This window comes from Myotis myotis, unplaced genomic scaffold (assembly GCF_014108235.1).
Source record: "Myotis myotis isolate mMyoMyo1 unplaced genomic scaffold, mMyoMyo1.p scaffold_m19_p_1, whole genome shotgun sequence".
Taxonomy (NCBI): Eukaryota; Metazoa; Chordata; class Mammalia; order Chiroptera; family Vespertilionidae; genus Myotis; species Myotis myotis.
The window spans coordinates 197,927,790-197,946,937 of NW_023416313.1; the positions used below are offsets into that span (position 1 = coordinate 197,927,790).

Here is a 19,148-nt window from a genome sequence, read left to right on the forward strand (position 1 = left end):
TTTTTTTTTTGCTTTATTTATATCCTCTGCCATTTAAGGTTTCAGCATATGTAACGACCATCCTGTCTTTACATTTGTGCCAGAAGTCAGTCCATTGGAACCACTGTGTGAAACACACACATCTTTTAACTTATTCTTCACCATAGAGGAATACTCCCTACCAGCACAGATATTAAGTTCTGTTTCCTTAATTTCTTTTTAAAAAATGAGCAACTCATTTTTAATCATTTTACTGTTTATACCACAGTCACATGCAAATTGGCACAACTGTTCCATGACAGAAAGAACAAACAGAGACCTGTCATGCAAGGTAAATTAAGGGAAGGCTTTCCTAGAGCTGGAGAAGTACCACAGAAACACAGGATGGCTGCAGCTATGTCAGCAGCGCCAGGGGTGTGGGTGGGTAGGAATGGAGGGTGCTCCTACAGTAGCTGGCCTCCTTGTATTGGCCTGAGACCACTGGTTCCTAAGGGGAATTTCCTAATATGCTTGGTAAGCCGATCACTTGTAACCATTTATAAATGGGGTAGGATGACACTCCTGCAGAATAAATTCTACAAGTTCCTAGGCAGGTTCTCTAAATCTCATCTGTGATCAATGGTTGGTAAATTAGGATTCTGCACAAGTAACCCATAAATGGACATCCAGGGAAGTTTTACAACCAGTGAAATTAGACCAAAAAATAACCACACGAACCAAACCTACACACTGAACTAAAATGATGTCACGGCAGGACTTCTGAAAGAACCAGAGCAGGCAAGAAGAACCAGAGCAGGCAAGATTACTCAAACAGAAGATCCTCATCCTTCTCTTCAGCCAGAAGATTGGCAGGCTCCGTCACCTCTCCAGCTACCTTCCGTTTCTCCAATTCCCTCTCAGTTTTTTCCTTGAGAATCTTTTTCTTCTCCTGTATTTTCTTTAACCTGTAAAGTAAGGGGTTTTTCTGAATGCTATTTCAGTACTAAGTAGATTTGCTTTCTTCTAGTTTTGTAACAAGGATAATAAGCACAAACTAGGACAAAACTTTATTTTAATTTCAATTTTAGTAATTTATAGCCCATTAAGAGAAGATTTGAGGTAGGATACACATATTTTAAGCTAATAACTGATTTCAAAAACTATCCCCAAGGTGAATAAACTTTGAAATCTATTTCCTGATATTGGAACAGATTTTGAGCATTTAGGCATTTATTAAAATTCTGTATCATTCCATTTGGCTCACCACAACCCTAAACATCACTGAAGGACAGAACTAAATAAACTTTGATAATTAAGATTATAAATCCTACTCAGACGCTGCTCAGAGTTAAGAGGGCCATGTCTTCCCTGAATATGCCTGCCTTCATCTGGCTCCCACTTCGGAACCTGGAACACTGACCCTATGCCCCACCTACTTAGTATTTATTGACCCTACTAGCTCTGAATGTTCATAACCAATTATATACGTGCATTTCTCTCCAAGTACTGCACCAGTTCTCTAATGGTATGGTTTACACTATTATGTGATGTCCCCTTCTGGAACATAGTCAACATGTAATACATACTGATTGATTAATCCAGTTTCTTTTTATGTGGGAGACAGACACCCCCATAAATCAGTTTCACTTTTTAAAATTACCAAGTCTATTAATAGCTCCTCTGACCAAAGCTTTTGGGGATTGCTGTTTTAGGTATGTGCAAAACGTGGCATAGATCTGTCCTCACAGCCTTTGGCAAGATTATTTCTTGCTTCCTACAAATCAGAGTAAAATGCAAGCTATGCTAATTCTAAAGAACAGAAGCCAACAAATTTCTCAGCAAATAGAGACACTGGAATATGGAAAACAAAATGATCAATAATTGCCAATTCCAACAAACCTATAGAATTCTTCTCGCTCTCTCTCATCCAGCTCTGCAATGATATAAGCAAGGGTGCGTTCAATCCTGGGAATGATGACTAGGGTTTAAAAACAATATACACGTGAGAACTTTCAACCTTTTTCTTATAATTGCCAGTGCTCATTTGTATACCAGTTATTTTTTCTAATTATAAAATCAATGTACATTTAATGCAGAAAATTTAGAAAACAAGAACATAAAAGGAAATGCAGTATAATCCAACCACCCTAAAGTAACGATTATAAACATTTTGGTATATGCCCTTCTATGTCTTTTCTATAGACAGGTAACATTGGACCACAATATATATTTCACTGAATTTATATCCTATCTAATAATAGACAAACATGGTAATTGACCACACCTTCGCTATGCCTCCCATTGGCTAATCAGCACGATATGCAAATTAACTGCCAACAAAGATAGCGGCTAATTTGCATACTGCAGGCAGAGCGGAACAGCATGAGCCGCCAGCGCGCCACCATCCAGGGCAGGCCGGCCCGCCTTGCCTTGCCGCCTGGGACCCGACCAGCGGGTCCTGGGCAGCAAGGCAGCCCCGCCCCAGAAGCCCCCAGGAGCCGGCCCCGCCTTGCCCCAGAAGCCCCAGAAGCCACCTGATACGGTAGTAACTCTATCAGTAAGCACTCTGAAAGTCAGTGGCATAAATGCACCAATTAAAAGATTATGAGGGTGAATCAAAAACAAAACCTACTTTAAATATAAAGACACATATAGATTAAAAGTAAATGAATTAAGCTGCTGCCTGTTTTGCTCAGTGGATAGAACATTAGCCCGTGGACTGAAGGGTCCCAGGTTCGATTCCAGTCAAGGGCATGTACCTCAGTTGCTGGCTTGATCCCCAGTCCCTATCAGAGCATGTGCAGGAGGCAACCAATCAATGTGTCTCTCCCTTTCCCTTCACTCTCTCTAAAATTCAATGGAAAAATATCCTTGGGTGAAGATTAACAAAAACAAAGTAAATGGATTAACATTAAAGAGATTATAAGAAAAATATATTCCAAATTTTGTTAGTTGTATAATGGTTATGTTTAAATTATTAACACCTAAGAAATTGGGTGAAGGGTACATATAATATGCTGTAGTATTTTGTAGTTTTTTTTTACATGTATGAGATTATTTCAAATTAAAATATTAAAAAATTAAAGATTAATATTAATTGAAATGTATCTGCATTACATGAAAAATCTCCTAGTTGCTTCTAGCATAATTTATTAAATTGTGCTAAAATTTACAAGGGCTCAATTAAAAAATATCTTAATTCTAAATGATATAATAGAAAATATATAATAGTGCAGTTATAAGCACTTATCTGAAAATAAAAATGTAAAGAAGTGAATTTAAAGAAGGGATTAGCCAAAGAAAATATATGCACAACCCATAGACACAGACAACAGTATGGTGATGGCCAGAGAGAAGTGGGGGGCAAGAGCTGGGTAGAGGGGGCAAAAGGGGGGAAATAGGGACATCCTATATAATAATAATAAAAGGCTAATATGCACATTGACTGAACGGCAGAATGACCGGTTGCTATGATGCGCACTGGCCACCAGGGGGCAGATGCTAAATGCAGGAGCTGCCCCCTGGTGGTCAGTGCACTTCCATATGGGGAGTGCCACTCAACCAGAAGCTGGCTCATGGCTGGCCAGCGCAGTGGTGGTGGCAGGAGCCTCTCCCACCTCCGTGGCAGCACTAAGAATGTCCAACTAACGGTTTAGACCCGATCCCTTGGGGGCCTAAGCCTTTAGTCGGACATCCCCCGAGGGCTCCCTGGCTGCCAGAGGATGTCTGACTGCAAGCTTAGGCCTGATCCCCCGGGGAGTGGGCCTAAATTGACAGGTGGACATCCCCCAAGGGGTCCTGGACTGTGAATGGGCACAGGCCGGGCTGAGGGATCCCCCCGCCCCCACGAGTGCACAAATTTTTGTGCACTGGGCCTCTAGTCTACACTAATAGAAGAATGCAAATTGACCATACCTTTGTGACTCCCCACAGCCAATCAGGAGTGAGTATGCAAATTAGCCCGCAAAAATGGCAGGTTAATTTGCAAACACAGGCGCCGAGCGACTGGGGGTGAGGTGGCCACTTGCACGTGCGCTGGCACCAAGCAGCCTGTGTCCCGGGGACAGGCGTCCTCGGGAGCCTGGCCGCTCTGAACCTGTAGGCCCGGAGCGGCCGAGGTCCCGGAATGCCCCCGGCCACTCCGGGCCTACACGCACAGGCACGGAACAGCTGGGGATGGGGCAGGAACATCCCCGGGACCCAGGCGCTCCAAGCTGGCATGCACACAAGCGGCCAGGGGCAGGGCGGGAACATCCCCCACAGCAAGCGAGCAGACAGCAGGGCCCTGCTTGCCCCTGGCCGTGGCAGCGAGGGGAAGCAGTCCCCCACAGGGCCTCCACAGAGAGCCGACACCAGGGCCCTGCTTGCCCCTGCAGCGGCAAGCCAGAGAGCAGACACCAGGGCTCTGCTTGCCCCTGGCCCCGGCAGCAAAGGGCAAGCAGGCCCCCACAGAGAGCAGACACCAGGGCCTCAAGCAGACCGGTCCACAGAGAGCAGAGAACCAGGGGGAGCAGGCCTAAGCCATCAGTAGGACATTCCCTGAGGGTTCCCAGGTTAGAGAGGGTGCAGGTTGGGCTGAGGGACCAACCTCCTACCCCCTCCCACCCCCCACCCCCCCGCACGAATTTCGTGCACCGGGCCCCTAAGGAATATATAACATTGAACAAGATTTGACTCTCGCGCACTCAAATATACAGCAATCTGTGGAAAAGTGGGCATCCAGGCACAGAGAATGCAGTGAGCTGTGTTTTGTGTCAGTCATAAGGGTCTGTTTTACATGGAATGTGCCTGTTCTAGAATGTCAACTTGAGAGTTGGAACTGTTATCCATTCTGTTTTGCTTGTAACTCCATGTACAAGGGCTGGCACTAGCAGGCAGTCAGGAAATGTGTTTTCAGTTTTTTAAAAACGAGGTAACTTTCTCTTTAACACTAATAAAGCAAAATAACTTCTCTGCTATTCAAATTTTTCTCCTTACCTTAAAATGAAAAAATGTTCCTTTAATGAAAACTGAGTTTCTTAAGCAAAAAGTATTACATTAATACTTAGCAGTCACAGTTTTGAAATAATAAAGATGGGAAATAATGCATCAAATGGGAAAATTTATTTTCAGAAATCAAGAGAATATAGGACATTGTTTCTGTAGGACACAGGCCTAAGGGAGAGGGATTTAATGTTAAATATTTGATGTGTTCAAAAAAATGCATCATTCACTCAGTCATTGGGAAGCACTAAAAATACTATAGCTCTTGAGAAATAGTTTCTACTCTTTATTCTAAATGTATAACCAGCAGTGAATGAAATATTCCATAATTTTGAACTCACCACTCTCGTCTAACACCCAAATTATACACCTCCTATCAAAGCACTTAATAATACTTTACAGCACCACTGACTCACTGCACTACCCACTGTGGGCGCTGTGTACGACCTGGCGGTCAGGGCCGGATCCTCGCAGTTATGCAACAACTGTAGAGGCATGCACAGCAGATGAACCGAGAGCCCCAGAGGCTTGCACTCACCATGTTCAATGGCATTTACACGCCTGTTGGTTATCTTAATAGCTTCATCCAAAGTAACAAAGGAAGTCTAAAATCAGAGGACAAATAAAATGTAAGTACAAAGTCTTCCTAATCCTGCCCTGTTCCTTGGGGATCCACTCAGACGGCACCTGTCGAGGACATTTGGAAACCAAGACTAGTACTTTCAACAAGTTAAAACTGAGATTTCCATAGAGCTAACACTATCTCCACGCTATTATAACTTACTTCAGACTTACCTAAAGTTGTAAAAATGGCAAGAAGAGAGAATCAGGCACAAATGACCTAGATACACATTAACTAGCCACAAAGGAAAACCCGGCTTTTCACTCATACACCGTGTTAAACCTGCATTGAAAGCTGCAGTCCTCACCTAGCAGAGTGAAACCACCACTGCACATTTTGTTAGTAACACAAGATGGGACAATGGTGCAAAGTCACTATTTCAGAAATCAAAACATCTTTGACTTGTTTCACAGAGGACCATGAAAACAGTTTGAAGTACTGAGTTAGGACCCTCTGAGCCAAGATCTGACTCTCCCGCACTCAAATATTAGAAGCCAAACAGCGCGAGTTCTCTGCCTACCTGCAGCGAGGCGAGTTCCACCAGGAGCTCCACTGCTTTGGCATAGTTCCTCTTTAATTTAGCCAGCTGTTCCCCACCTCTGGCTAAGCCAGTGAGTTCATAACCTGAAAGAACCGGTTAGACAACATCTGTAATTGGAGAATAATCTTCCCCTTCAAATTCCCCAAAAGATGATGTCAGAACAGTGCCAAAATGGAAAAACAAATATACTATCTCTATGAAATGCAAACATGAAGTCCCCCTCTGCCTCCCCAGACACTATCGGACATGACAGTATCCACAGGATACTATTCTAACTACAGGAGGTGTTTAACCAACCCCCACTTGACCAGATTGCTGAAGTAACCAACGTGCTCCATTCCCTAGTAGAACACACTGCCGCCTGATGCCCCAGTACAATGATACTCTGTTAATAGGTGACTCTCCAGAATGCTCTACTTTATTCGAACTATACTAAATATTTTATGTGGACCAATGAAAGATGAGTGCTAAAGGAAGAACACTTTTATATTTCTAAAAAAAATCTGATTACTTTGGACAGACTCAACAAAGATGTTTTACTACAAAAAAGCTGTCAAATTAGGAAATAGTGAGACAGTTATAAAAAAGAAAAATGAAAGTGGGCTATAAAATTCTAGGGAGATTCAGCATTCAGATTGCATCAGTGTCTAAGATCTTTTTCTACTTTAAAGAGATCCAAACTGGAAATTATAAACAATGTATTATGGGTATGGTTTATGCAGAAAGAAAACCTAGAAGTCTAAACAGTGAATTCATATGCAAAGAAAGGCCATGAGCTTATATTTTAAAAATGTTACATGACTGTACACTTATATGTCTCGAGGTTAAAATAAAGTATTTTCAGACATGTACAATGTTTAATGACTCCCTGCCATAACACCTTTTTGATGAACTGATTACCTACTGTCCTAATCAGATAAGGCTCTAACATGGGAACCACCAAACTCAATCTAGCACCATTTTCCAGAACAAGGTTCATTTAAAGAGGAATCAGAGAGCCCAGAGACACTTACTGTCAGTTCCTTCATGGTAATGTTCAAATATTGGCAAGGTAACACCTGTTAAACACAGAAAGAGTCAACAGATTGTCTGGAATTGTAACTGGTTTCAAGGAATAAAATTAGGAACCTGCCTTCCTAATGGTTCAATCCTATTCAAAAATTAAATTAGCCTGAGTAATAAGGGATCTGGTTGTTTTTTTTTTCTTCAGCTCTGAGATATACTTAATATACAAAAAAAATTGCACATATTTAATATATGCATTTTGATGAGTTTAGACATATGCATACACCCATGATACCATTACAATAATCAAGGAAATAAACACCATCATCTCCAAAAGATTTTATGTGTCCTTTCCCTGTGTGTGTGTGTGTGTGTGTGTGTGTGTGTGTAGAACTCTTAACATCAGATCTATTCTCCTAACAAGTTTTTAAGTGCACACCACCATATTATTCTATTGGCACTATACAGTACAGCATATCTCTGGAATGTGTTCATCTTGTATAACCCTAATTTTATATACATTAAACAACTTCCCATTTTCCCTACCCTAACTCCCTAGAAATCATCAGTTAAAATGGGTTTAACATGTAAAGCCAATCAACTTGCTCTAAGTAGAAAAGATTAACTGGGATATCCAGACATCCTATATAATAAAAGCCTAATATGCTAAGTGTCCAGTCGGCTGTTCAACTAATCAAAGCGTAATATGCTAATGATATGCTAAGGCCACTCAACCGCTCGCTATGACATGCACTGACCACCAGGGGGCAGACAGTCGACCAGTCGCTGTGACATGTACTGACCAACAGGGGGAGATGCTCCGACCAGTAGGTTAGCTTGCTGCTAGGGACTGAGCAAGAGGGGCCAGTAAAGCCCTGGAGCCCTCCCGCGGTCCCTCCCCTGCTGGCCAACCTCCTGCATCCCTCCCAGCCCTGATCGTGCACCAGTGGGGTAGCCTCGGCCTGGCCTATGCCCTCTTGCAATCTGGGACCCCTCAGGGGATGTGAGAGAGCTGGTTTCAGCCCCATCCCACAGGCCAGGCCAAGGGACACCCCTTGTACATGAATTTGTGCACCAGGCCTCTAATTGCTATATAAACAGATTAATTTTAAAATGTCACCTTTTCTCCCCCATGGAATCTTAACAGTTGAAAAATTACCTGCTACATTATCTTTCTTTGCTCGAATCTTCACTTGGGCTTTATTCACATTTTGGATAACTGTGGTGCTGCAGGGGGGAAGAAGGGAGCCTTGGTTTAGTTGATTTTTTAGAGTGAAAAATAAACCTACCATTGGATACTTTCACAATTAAGTATGTTCTGATAATAGTCTTTTTCCAGAAAAGGACAAAAATCACTACTTCCACAGGAGGGCCTCAGAGAGCAAAGAATAAAAATTAGTCATAAAAAAACAACAACAAAGAATGATTTTATAGTATTTGGATCGCTTGAGTTTTTAGTCAGACATGGGATTTTCATTCCGTTAATGTAATTTAGAAAAAGCTTTCTTTCCTTTTAGGTTTGCTGTTCAAAACTTGTAAGTTTGGCAAAACGAGTACAATTCCTTTTCTAGAACTTACCTAACTTCCATCTGGCTTTGTCTGACTCCTCATTTTTATTGTAAAGTGTTTTCCCTATAACCACCCTAAGGTATTCACATACCACTTACACATTATTGATTCCCTCCCTCTGCTTGGAAAAGCCAGTGCCAAGGTGTTATCCTACCAACACCGGCAACACTTAGTCTACTGCTTCAAAGGCCTCATGGCCCTCAGGCTGTAAGACGTGGCCCACTGGTAATGCTCCTAGACAGGTAAGAAACACTAAGAATAAGGCAGTGTGTCACTGAGTAAAGGAGACTAAAATCAGCCCTGGCCTGTCTGACTCTGATTCGAGTGTTGGCCCAAGCACCGAAGGGTCACGGGTTCTATTCCCAGTCAAGGGCACATGCCTGGGTTGCAGGTTAGATCCCCGGCCCAAGTCAGGGCTTGTGCAGGAGGCAAGCATTTGATGTGTCTCTCTCACATCAATGTCTCTCTCTCTCATCGTTGTTTCTTTCTCAGTCTCTCTCGCTCTCTCACTCCCTTCTCCCTCCCTTCCTTTCTCTCCCTCCCTCACACTCTCTCTAAAAATCAATGGGAAAAATATCCTCAGTTAAGGATTAACAACAAAAATTAAGAAAAAAAACACACTAAAATCAAAGCCCCTGAAAATAACTTCCACCTCTGCCCCTAAATAGCCATTTGACTCAGGAAGGCACTGATCTTAACTGGGAATAACTGCTTACCTGGTCTACTTCACAGGTTTATTTGGGGAATTACATAACAAGTAAATTGGCAAAACCCCTTTGTAAAGGAATACTAAACTATTTTGAATGCTTTGTAAAGCATATATTGATATGACAAAAGCGATGAAAGTCATGCCACACACACACACACACACACCCCGCCCCCCGTTTTTTTAATATATTTTTATTGACTTCAGAGAGGAAGGGAGAGGGAGAGAGGGTCACTGATCGGCTGCCTCCTGCACACACCACGCCGGGGATCGAGCACCTTTTCTAATACCAAAAACATCAGCAAATCAACCCAAAGGCCTTCCATTAGGAGAAAAGGTTAATAGCTATGGTACATCTAGAGAAAGATTATGCAGCTAAGTGAAAAGAAGGGAAAAAATGTTTATGATACAATGTTAAATAAAAATGGACCATAAATATTAAGTATCTTGTGCCTACAACTATGTAACAGATACATGTGGGTAGTAATGAAGACCGTGATGTTAAGGGGATGGGGTTAAAAGTGTCCTTCCTTATTATTAATATAGCAATTGTCTTTAATGCTAATATTTTTAAATTTAAAATGGTATGAACATAGAGCACTGATTTTTCAAAACACCCAATTTAGTCTTCTTACCTGAAGTCCCCTGCTGTGAACTTGGCCTCAGCAAGTGAAAAGGCAGCTTCTCTCATCACTTCACCCATCAGCATTTTAGTCTGGAAAAGGACAAACCAACAGCTGACTCAACCAGGTTATTTCACCAGGAAAAATCATAGTCATGTTGCTTCAATATCATCGGTATTTCATGTCAGGTATGCATGTAAATATAAACATTGATTTGATAATGATAAAAAAATAAAAATTTCCAATTTTGCTTTAACAGGTTTAGTTACAGTCACCAATCATGTTGCAAAACCATGAGTTTTTATAAATAAAACATCAAAATAAAGACATTAAGAAAGAGAAAACTGAATCTTTACTGCAGGAGTATGTTTTTGTTGAATGGGTCCATAATGATTTGCTCAAATTAATCTCTAAAGTCACTACAGTGTGGTCAAATCCTAATGGCATAGTGACTCTAAAATAAATCTGGAATATTTAATGTTTGAGAATATCCAATCATTTTTTTAATATATATTTTATTGATTTTTTCACAGAGAGGAAGGGAGAGGGATAGAGAGTTAGAAACATCAATGAGAGAGAAACATCTATCAGCTGCCTCCTGCACACCCCCCCACTGGGGACGTGCCCGCAACCAAGGTACATGCCCTTGCCCGGAATCGAACCCGGGACCCTTCAGTCCGCTGGCCGACGCTCCATCCACTGAGCCAAACCGGTTCGGGCTATCCAATAATTTTTAAGGGAAGTATAACTGGGACAGTGGGTACAGAGTTACTTTACCAAGTATTAAAAATGTGTAACTATAAAGAAATACATCTGGTACTGGGACACTAAGTCAATGAAATGAAATAGAGTTCAGAAACAGCCCCAGGACTATAGTGGAATTTAGCAATGAAAAGAGACCACTCAACTGGTCATGCATTTACAAAATGATGAAGCTAAATCCCTACCTCCTCACATCACCCCCCCACACACCAAAAGATAAATAAAAAATAAAGGATTCAAGATAAAGGTTTATTTTCAAAATTATAAAATAGCCCAGCCGTTCAATTCCCGGTCAGGGCACATGCCCAGGCTTTGGGCTCAATCCCCAGTAGGAAAAGTGCAGGAGGCAGCTGGTCAATGATTCTCATCATTGCTGTTCTATCTCCTCCTTTCCCTTCCTCTCTGAAATAAAAAAATATACTAAAATAAGATAGCAATTTTAGCACAACAGATTAGCAACAACAAAAAAATTAATACCCAACTAAGAAGAATTTAAGAAAATAGGTCCTCTCACTAATCATTTAGCAGAAATGTAAATTAGTATAACAATTTAGAGAGCAATTTGAGTTATCTATCAAACAATTAAATGATTCTTGAGATTCTAGGGCTTTTCCAAAAAACTGCTAGCATACATACACATAAGGACTTAAGAGTACCCTCCCCCACAAAATGGTAAAACTACACATCCATCAATAGAGAAACGGTAAATTCCATCACCCATGCAAAGGAGTACCATTCAGCTTTTATAAAGAATGAGACCGAACTATATGATGTAGAAAGCTGTTCATCATATTCTGCCATGGAGCGAAGGGAGGGAGAGTGGGGCAGAAAATGTTATATAAATATAAATATGTATGTATGTATGTATGTGTGTGTATACTTGCATGCATGTTTGTTACCAAAAAATCTGTGTGTGGACATATAGCCACACATGATACCATACTCTTGATATATGCTTTACAAAAGCAATACTTTCAATATGTGCTACCAAAGAAAAAGATTGAGATATTCAGGGAGAAAGAGACAGAGAGAGAAGATGGAAAGGATATAAAACAGAGTCTCACAAGGAACTCTGGGAAATGAAAGAAGGATAGTTGGGGGTAGGAGAGGGGAAATGGGAAAGAACCTTCACTTTTTTATATACCACTGTATTCATACATCATTTATCCAAAAAACATTGAGTCAAATGTACTAGCTGCCAACACTGTTCTAGATATTGAAAATATATTGCTGAAAAGGCAGAGTCCCCTTCTCATGGAACTTACATTCTCTAGTGGGGGTAAACTATCAAACAAATACCATGCAGTAGTACAGTGATGGCGAACCTTTTGAGCTCGGCGTGTCAGCATTTTGAAAAACCCAAACTTAACTCTGGTGCGTGTCACATATAGAAATTTTTTGACATTTGCAACCATAGTAAAACAAAGATGTATATTTTTGATATTTATTTTATATATTTAAATGCCATTTAACAAAGAAAAATCAACCAAAAAAATGAGTTCGCGTGTCACCTCTGACATGCGTGTCATAGGTTCGCCATCACTGCAGTAGTATGTGCTATGATAAAAACAAGGAAACACGACAGAAGTAAATACAGTGGTCACTTCAGATTGGGTGGTCAGCGATGGCCTCTCTGGAGAGACCAGAATGCACAGAGGAGCCAGTCATAAGTAGTTCTGAGAAAAGAGCATTTCCAGCAGGAAAAAAACAGCTAATGCAAAGACCCTAGAGGAGGATGTTCGGAAGAACAGAGCAAATGAGGTCAAAGAGGCAAGTAGGAGCCAGATTAGATCAAGTGAGGCTAGAGAACAAGAGTAAGGAATTTGGATTTTATTAAATGAACCATTAAAACTCATTACTTTATAATGGTATTTTTACTTTTGAAAGAAAATTAATTAAAATAACAAAGAAAAATTAAAATGTCAACAGCCAGGCTGGATTTTCCTTAGATATTTCCAAAATAAATACTGTTCTAAGCGAAGTTCATTCTACCTCTATGATCTTCTTTAGGATCTGTCGAAATCGAAGAGTTAGGGCATCAGATTTTTTCTTCAGGAGGTTTCGACCTGTCTGTGCTCCTTTTAATCGAGCCTTCATGATGGTCTGCGCCCTATATAAACAAAGTTAAAGACACTTATTCCCATTATTTAAAAGAAAGAAAAATACCTCCCCAATACAATGTTAAAATTATGCTTTATTCTTTGATGTCAACAGAATAATATATACAACATTTGTAGCTGACAAGTTTAGTTGGTTTCTCAATACCACAGATTTCTACCCTCAAGTGTTCCATAAATGAGAAGTTTACTTAAAACTAGAACAAGGTTTTAATCTATATCTGGCATAAATATTGTCATAATAAAGTTTATCAGGAGTGCTATTTTATGATTCCAACATAGTTTAAATACTTACTTGACTTATAAATTAAAACAATATCTGTTTCCATTAGAAGTGCTCTATCCCTAGCCAGTTTAGTGGATAGAGCACTGGCCCGCTGACTAACGGGTTATGGGTTTGATTCCGGTCAAGGGTATGTACCTCGGTTGCAGGCTCTATCCCCAGCCCTGGTTGGGGCATGTGTGGAGGCAACCAATTGATGTGTCTCTCTCACATCAATGTTTCTCTCTCTCTCTCTGCCTCTCCTCCTCCCTTCCTAAAAATCAATGGAAAAAAATATCCTCGAATGAGGATTAACAACAACAAAAGAGAAGTGTATTAAGGATTTTTTTTAAATTTGTCCACTAATTTATGCACTTACCTTCAGGACCAACAATTCCACTTTGAGGAATTTATCCTACAGGTTTACTCCCACAGGTATACAATAATATGTACAAAGTTATGGATGAGTATTCCAACATTATTTGTAAGAGCAAATGGGTAGAAACAAGTTAAATATTCCATAAATTATGGTTCATTATATATGGAATGATATGTAGTTATAAAAAAAAAAAAGAGGAAAATAGGTCTGCATGCGCTTCCTATATGATATTGTTTTAAATATGCAACACAAGGAGGGATAAATATGCTTATATAGATACAGAGAATAGAAAGGATTCACAGAAACTGTAACCATTTCCTTTGGGAAATGGGGTTGACTAAAAAAAAAAAAAAAAATAGACTGTTCTGGCCAGTTTGGCTCAGTGGATAGAGCATCAGCCTGCAGACCGAAGGGTCCCAGGGTCCATTCCAGTCAAGGGCACATGCCTGGGTCGCAGGCTCAATCCCCACTTAGGGGGCATGAAGGAGGCAGCCGATCCATGATTCTCTCTCATCAATGATGTTTCTATCTCCCTCCCTCCCTCTCCCTTCCTCTCTGAAATCAATAAAAATATATTTTTAAAAAGTAGATTTAGCCAAAACCGGTTTGGCTCAGTGGATAGAGCGTCGGCCTGCGGACTGAAAGGTCCCAGGTTCGATTCCGGTCAAGGGCATGTACCTGGGTTGCGGGCACATCCCCAGTGGGGGATGTGCAGGAGGCGGCTGATCGATGTTTCTCTCTCATCGATGTTTCTGACTCTCTATCTCTCTCCCTTCCTCTCTGTCAAAAATCAATAAAATATATTTAAAAAAAAAAAAAAAAAAAAAAAAGTAGATTTACTTTTTATTACTATACTAGAGGCCTGGTGCACAAAATTCGTGCACAGGGACGGGGGTCCCTCAGCCCAGCCTGCACCCTCTCAAATCCAGGAACCCTCAGGGGATGTCTGACTGCCGGTTTAGGCCCAATCATGCAGGGATCCCTGGAGATCTGGCCTAAACCAGCAGTCAGACATCCCTCTCGCAATCCAAGACCGCTGGCCCCTAACTGCTCGCCTGCCTGCCTGATCACCCCTAACTGCCTCTGCCTGCCTGGTCACCCCTAAGCACTCTGCCTGCCTGCCTGATTGCCCCTAAGCACTCTACCTGCCTGGTCGCCCTTAAGCACTCTGCCTGCCTGCCTGATCACCCCTACCCACCTCTGCCTACCTGATCGCCCCTAAGCACTCTGCCTGCCTGCCTGATTGTACACGTGTAGGGTCCCTAGGCCTGGCGGGCAATCAGGGCTGATTAGGGCCTTCCAGCTACCAGCCGGGGCATCCCTTCCCTGGCTGCGGGCCAGGACCTTCCTTAGCTCCACGCCACCTCCTGGTGGTCAGTGCATGTCATAGCGAGCGATCGAATTCCCGGTCTCCCAGTTGAATTCCCAAGGGGACATTTTGCATATTAGGCTTTTATATAGATAGATTAAATGACATATATAAGAATAGACTCCTGAAAAGTGACAAGCTACTGAAGTCTCCTTACTGCCTATTTCAATCTTTTCCCATCAGAAACCACAATACCAAAGTCAAAAAACCAACTGCAGAAACTGACATTTCTGTTCTTGCTCCCATATGCCTGATAAAATTTAATAATGGGCCGTAACTGGTTTGGCTCAGTGGATAGAGTGTCGGTCTGTGGACTGAAAGGTCCCAGGTTCGATTCCAGTCAAGGGCATGTACCAAGGGCATGGGCTTGTGGGCACATCCCCAGTGGGGGGTGTGCAGGAGGCAGCTGATTGATGTTTCTCTCTCATTGATGTTTCTAACTCTCTATCCCTCTCCCTTCCTCTCTGTAAAAAAATCAATAAAATATATTTTTTAAGAAAATTTAATAATGGGGGGAAATGGGTAATAAGATCCAATCATAGATTATCTTAGATACTTAAAGTGATTTGTTTAAGGAGATATAATTTCATATGAATGGTGTTATAACCAAATGCAAAGTAGTATTAATGGACCTTTTGGCTAAGTTTTTAGATTGTTGAAGTCCTTTACCATAGGGCAAAGGTTATTGAGACAATTCTGCAGCTGGAAGGAACTTTAGATGTTATCCTGAAATTTAAGAAAATGAGAGTTAGAAAAATGAAACAACTTTCCCGCAGTCACTCACTGAAGAAAAGGCAGAGCAGGACAAGAACCAGATTTCTGACTCCAGGGACTTCTCCAAGGCTCAACCGTAGGTCCACTGTACCCCCATTACAGGGGACACTTCCTCCCCTACAGACGATCAACAGCACCAGGTGAACAGCTCTCTCCAGCTATCCGGGCTGCCTTCGCACTGGCTGAAGATTAACCAAGTGAGGCAGGTTCAGTTTCCTGCCTGAGCAGCATCTAGCTGCCCCAATGTGTATATTAAACATACTGTATTGTTTATACTAACCATCAGAATTTGGAAAGAGTTGGATCAAATGTAAGTCAAATCCTAGTACTGCAGAGTCCAGCAAGTTTGATAGCAAAAAGTTGAACTGGTTGATAAAATTGAACTGACCAGGCTAACTTTAATTTCCTTCTAGGTAATGGAAAATCTGTAAAATAGACAAATTTTTACTCTTGACACTCCAAGAGTGACCTGCCCAAAGGCTTCCAGCCTTGTAGGTATAACCTGGATTTGACTGATTTCTTTAGACTCCATACCTTATGCCTCTTTCAATTCCACTCTAAACTTGTTTTTCTCTCTCTGGTGCCTAAGTGGTTGTCAGCCCCATTTCATAGGGTAACTTATAAGAATTATCTCAGAGAAGTCACTAGTGTATTTCCTAACCTGACTCTTTAAAAAACTTATTCTTTTACAAGTTTCACAGCTGCTCAGCCCTACTTAAAAGTGTTTGACCTTCAGCTAGGATGATAACTTATTTCCAGATGAATCAAAGACATCTGACTACATGACAAAGTACCTATGCTAAGCCTTGGGGAAAATATTTAGAGAAGCTGCACCTGATTTTCCCCTTAAACAGCAAGCTGGATGCTCTAAAATAGCAATTTCCACCTTCACAAACCTATCATTCTTCTTCTCTAAGCTGAATAAAGCTTATTTTCACCTCTTAGTCTTAAATTAAGACCCCCAAAAATGTTAACATTCTGACTACTAATATTAACACTGTCAAACATTAATTGAAGCAGTGAAAACTGATTTTACTCAGTAACCACTGACAAGAGGGGAAGGAGCTGAGGTGTGCAGAAGTGCCTGCATTTTAAAAGAAGAATGAGGGAACGAAGGGAGAGGGGATTCAAGCAGAATCAGAGAAGTGAAAAATTACAAAAGGCCGGTCAGTGGAAATGCGATTGGGCCACCTGTGTCTGCTAGCTGGCAATTATGGAAGTTAGGATTCCATCCTCACAGACAGAAGCCTTATCCTTCCTGATTACATTTCAAAGAAATGATTTTCAGGTCTTTGAGAAAGACTCTTCTAATTTATAGGGAGAGACATATACAGGGTCTCCCAACAAAATGTACCCATATACTTTGAACAATTATAAAGGCAGTTGTTATTAAAATACATTTCATTTTCAAAATTGAGTTTCAGTTGTTAAAATGTGTATACATTTTTTGGGACACCCTATACATCTCAATGGGAAAATGAAGGATTCATCATTGTAAGCCCTTTCCAGGAAATGCCCTAAGAAAGGGAGGTCAGGGATTACCAGCAGGTGTTGGCTAGATTAAACAGTAAATTCTTCTGGTGGCTCTGAGCTTTCTCAGGCAGACATTTTAATAGGGGCTGCTGTCATTTAGGAAACATAACCGTAGGCTGCTGGAAGCTATGCTAGAGTTTGGCCCTCTTCCCCACAACTCACTTGATTCCAAACAGCTACTAGAAAGCCAGGAGGTGAAAGTAAAAAAATAAACAAAAAGCCAATAATTCCTTCATTTCATTAAGAGCTGTAGCCACCCAAGCAGAGACAGGAATCTAGGTTTGGGGTTTGAAAATAGCTTTTATTTAGGAGAAAAAGGTCAGGATGAAGAAAAGCAACAGAATACTTCCAAAAAGATAGGACCACAATAAAAAAAAAAAAAGGAAAAAAAAGATCTAAATGTCAAAGCCAAAACTGACTTTCTGCTCCTCACTGAAAAAAGAAAAGGAGGAAAAGGAAAAGGAGAAGAGGGCAAATAAGAACAGTCTTTTCTTTCCACACATTGTTAGGTACATATGAGAAAACCTCAGCATTTTCTTTACAGACTGGCCACTTAGGGCCATATGCTATTTCTCTTGCCAAAAACAACGGCCCAAAAGAGAAAGGCTGCCCCCAACTCAGCAAATTCCAAGGCATGGGTTCATTCGAGGAACATTTTTTGCGGACTGTCTATATACTATGATAAAAGGGTAATATGCAAATAACGAAATTACTGAATGACTGGTTGCTATGACGTGCACTGACCACCAGAGGGCAGACGCTCAGCGCAGGAGCTGCCCCCTGGTGATCAGTGCGCTCCCACAGGGGGAGCTCCGCTCAGCCGCAAACCGGGCTGAAGGCTGGCGAGCACAGCGGAGGTGGCGGGAGCCTCTTCTGCCTCTGCCACAGCACAGGCTGGGCTGAGAGGACCCCCCCTCACCCCCCACCAGTGCACGAATGTCGTGCACCGGGCCTCTACTAGACTAATACTCGAGAGCACAGGGTCCAGTGGGAACGTTATGCAAACAATTACTGTCCACTTTACAATGTGCTGGGTATTATTAACATAAGTCTGAACAAGTTGCAATGGTCATTGGGCAAGAGGAGTGCCTCAGAAACTCGGGGCTACCTTCCCAGCGCAGGGGACATTTCATGGGATCCTGGAAAATGACTAAGGGGATACGATCTGGCGTCCATGCTGGGGCATTTCAATTCAACACCCAATTTGGCACAGAAGTGTCTTCTATATGCTTCCCACAGCAGTAAACCTCCCTTCTCAATCCATTTATCAACCCTCGTTAGCTTGCCCACCTCCCCGCTAAACCGAGCATCGATTCACAGTTACGTAATCAAGTGCAGGTTCGATAGGGAGGGTGGAATGAATGGCTCGATTAATGAATGGGGTTAGCGGACCTTCACAAAAGCCAGCAGGCCGGGCGCCTGTCCCTATGGGCAGGGATCGCTCTGACCAGCCAGGTTCACCCGGGGGAATGTGTGAGGGGGCGGGCAGGGAGCCTCGCCCTGCACTCACGAAGAAAGACCGGGAGAGCTCAGGATCCGCCCAGAAAATCAGGAACCTCGCTGCGGAGGAAACGAGAATCCCGCCAGGCGGTCCTGAACCTAATGACGGTCATTCTTTTACTTACATTCGCGAGGGAAAGATTTCAATTCGATCTTTGCCCGACATTCTGACGATGATTGTTCGGCTTCGGTTCCCGGTCGGGCAGTCGTGGTTGCCACAGACCCACCCACAGCGTCTTCTTCTACCGCAGTCAGGTGGTTGTGTCACTTGACCACCCCCTCGCGTTGCTAGGAGACCGTCGGGATTCGCATTCTTCACTTCCGCTTCCTGTTGGCACCCGGGGTGGAGTGGTGGGGGCGGGAGGACTGAAGAAGACAAGGCCCGGATGTGGAGTCGCGCGCACCGCGAGATTGCCCCTCACTTCCGGCTCGCTTTCCAGCCCCT

General features: G+C 42.1%; 1 protein-coding gene across 2 annotated transcripts; it reads right to left on the minus strand.

Annotated features, from left to right (window-relative positions):
- Window position 1: 1 nt before the first annotated feature.
- On the minus strand, window positions 2-19,016 carry ATP6V1D (ATPase H+ transporting V1 subunit D). Of its 2 annotated transcripts, none has more exons than XM_036310429.1 (9): window positions 18,829-19,016; window positions 12,762-12,879; window positions 10,020-10,099; window positions 8,269-8,336; window positions 7,118-7,162; window positions 6,084-6,187; window positions 5,480-5,546; window positions 1,858-1,891; window positions 2-923 (listed from the first exon to the last, which is right to left on the minus strand). In XM_036310429.1, exons 1-9 carry the CDS (start codon window positions 18,867-18,869, stop codon window positions 782-784), a joined length of 699 nt encoding a protein of 232 aa, XP_036166322.1. In that variant the 5' UTR covers window positions 18,870-19,016; the 3' UTR covers window positions 2-781. The 2 variants fall into 2 exon arrangements, with proteins under 2 accessions (XP_036166322.1, XP_036166312.1); XM_036310419.1 differs by having other exon boundaries at window positions 1,858-1,936.
- Window positions 19,017-19,148: the final 132 nt, after the last annotated feature.

Bases quoted from the DNA above. Each gene is read 5' to 3' on its own strand.
- ATP6V1D (XM_036310419.1), bottom strand. From the start codon at position 18,869: ATGTCGGGCAAAGATCGAATTGAAATCTTTCCCTCGCGAAT. The intron at 10,100-12,761 runs GTAGAATGAACT...GTCCTTTTCCAG, and splicing joins TCCTAAAGAAGATCATAGAG to ACTAAAATGCTGATGGGTGA. The intron at 8,337-10,019 runs GTAAGAAGACTA...TCCCCCCTGCAG, and splicing joins TTCACAGCAGGGGACTTCAG to CACCACAGTTATCCAAAATG.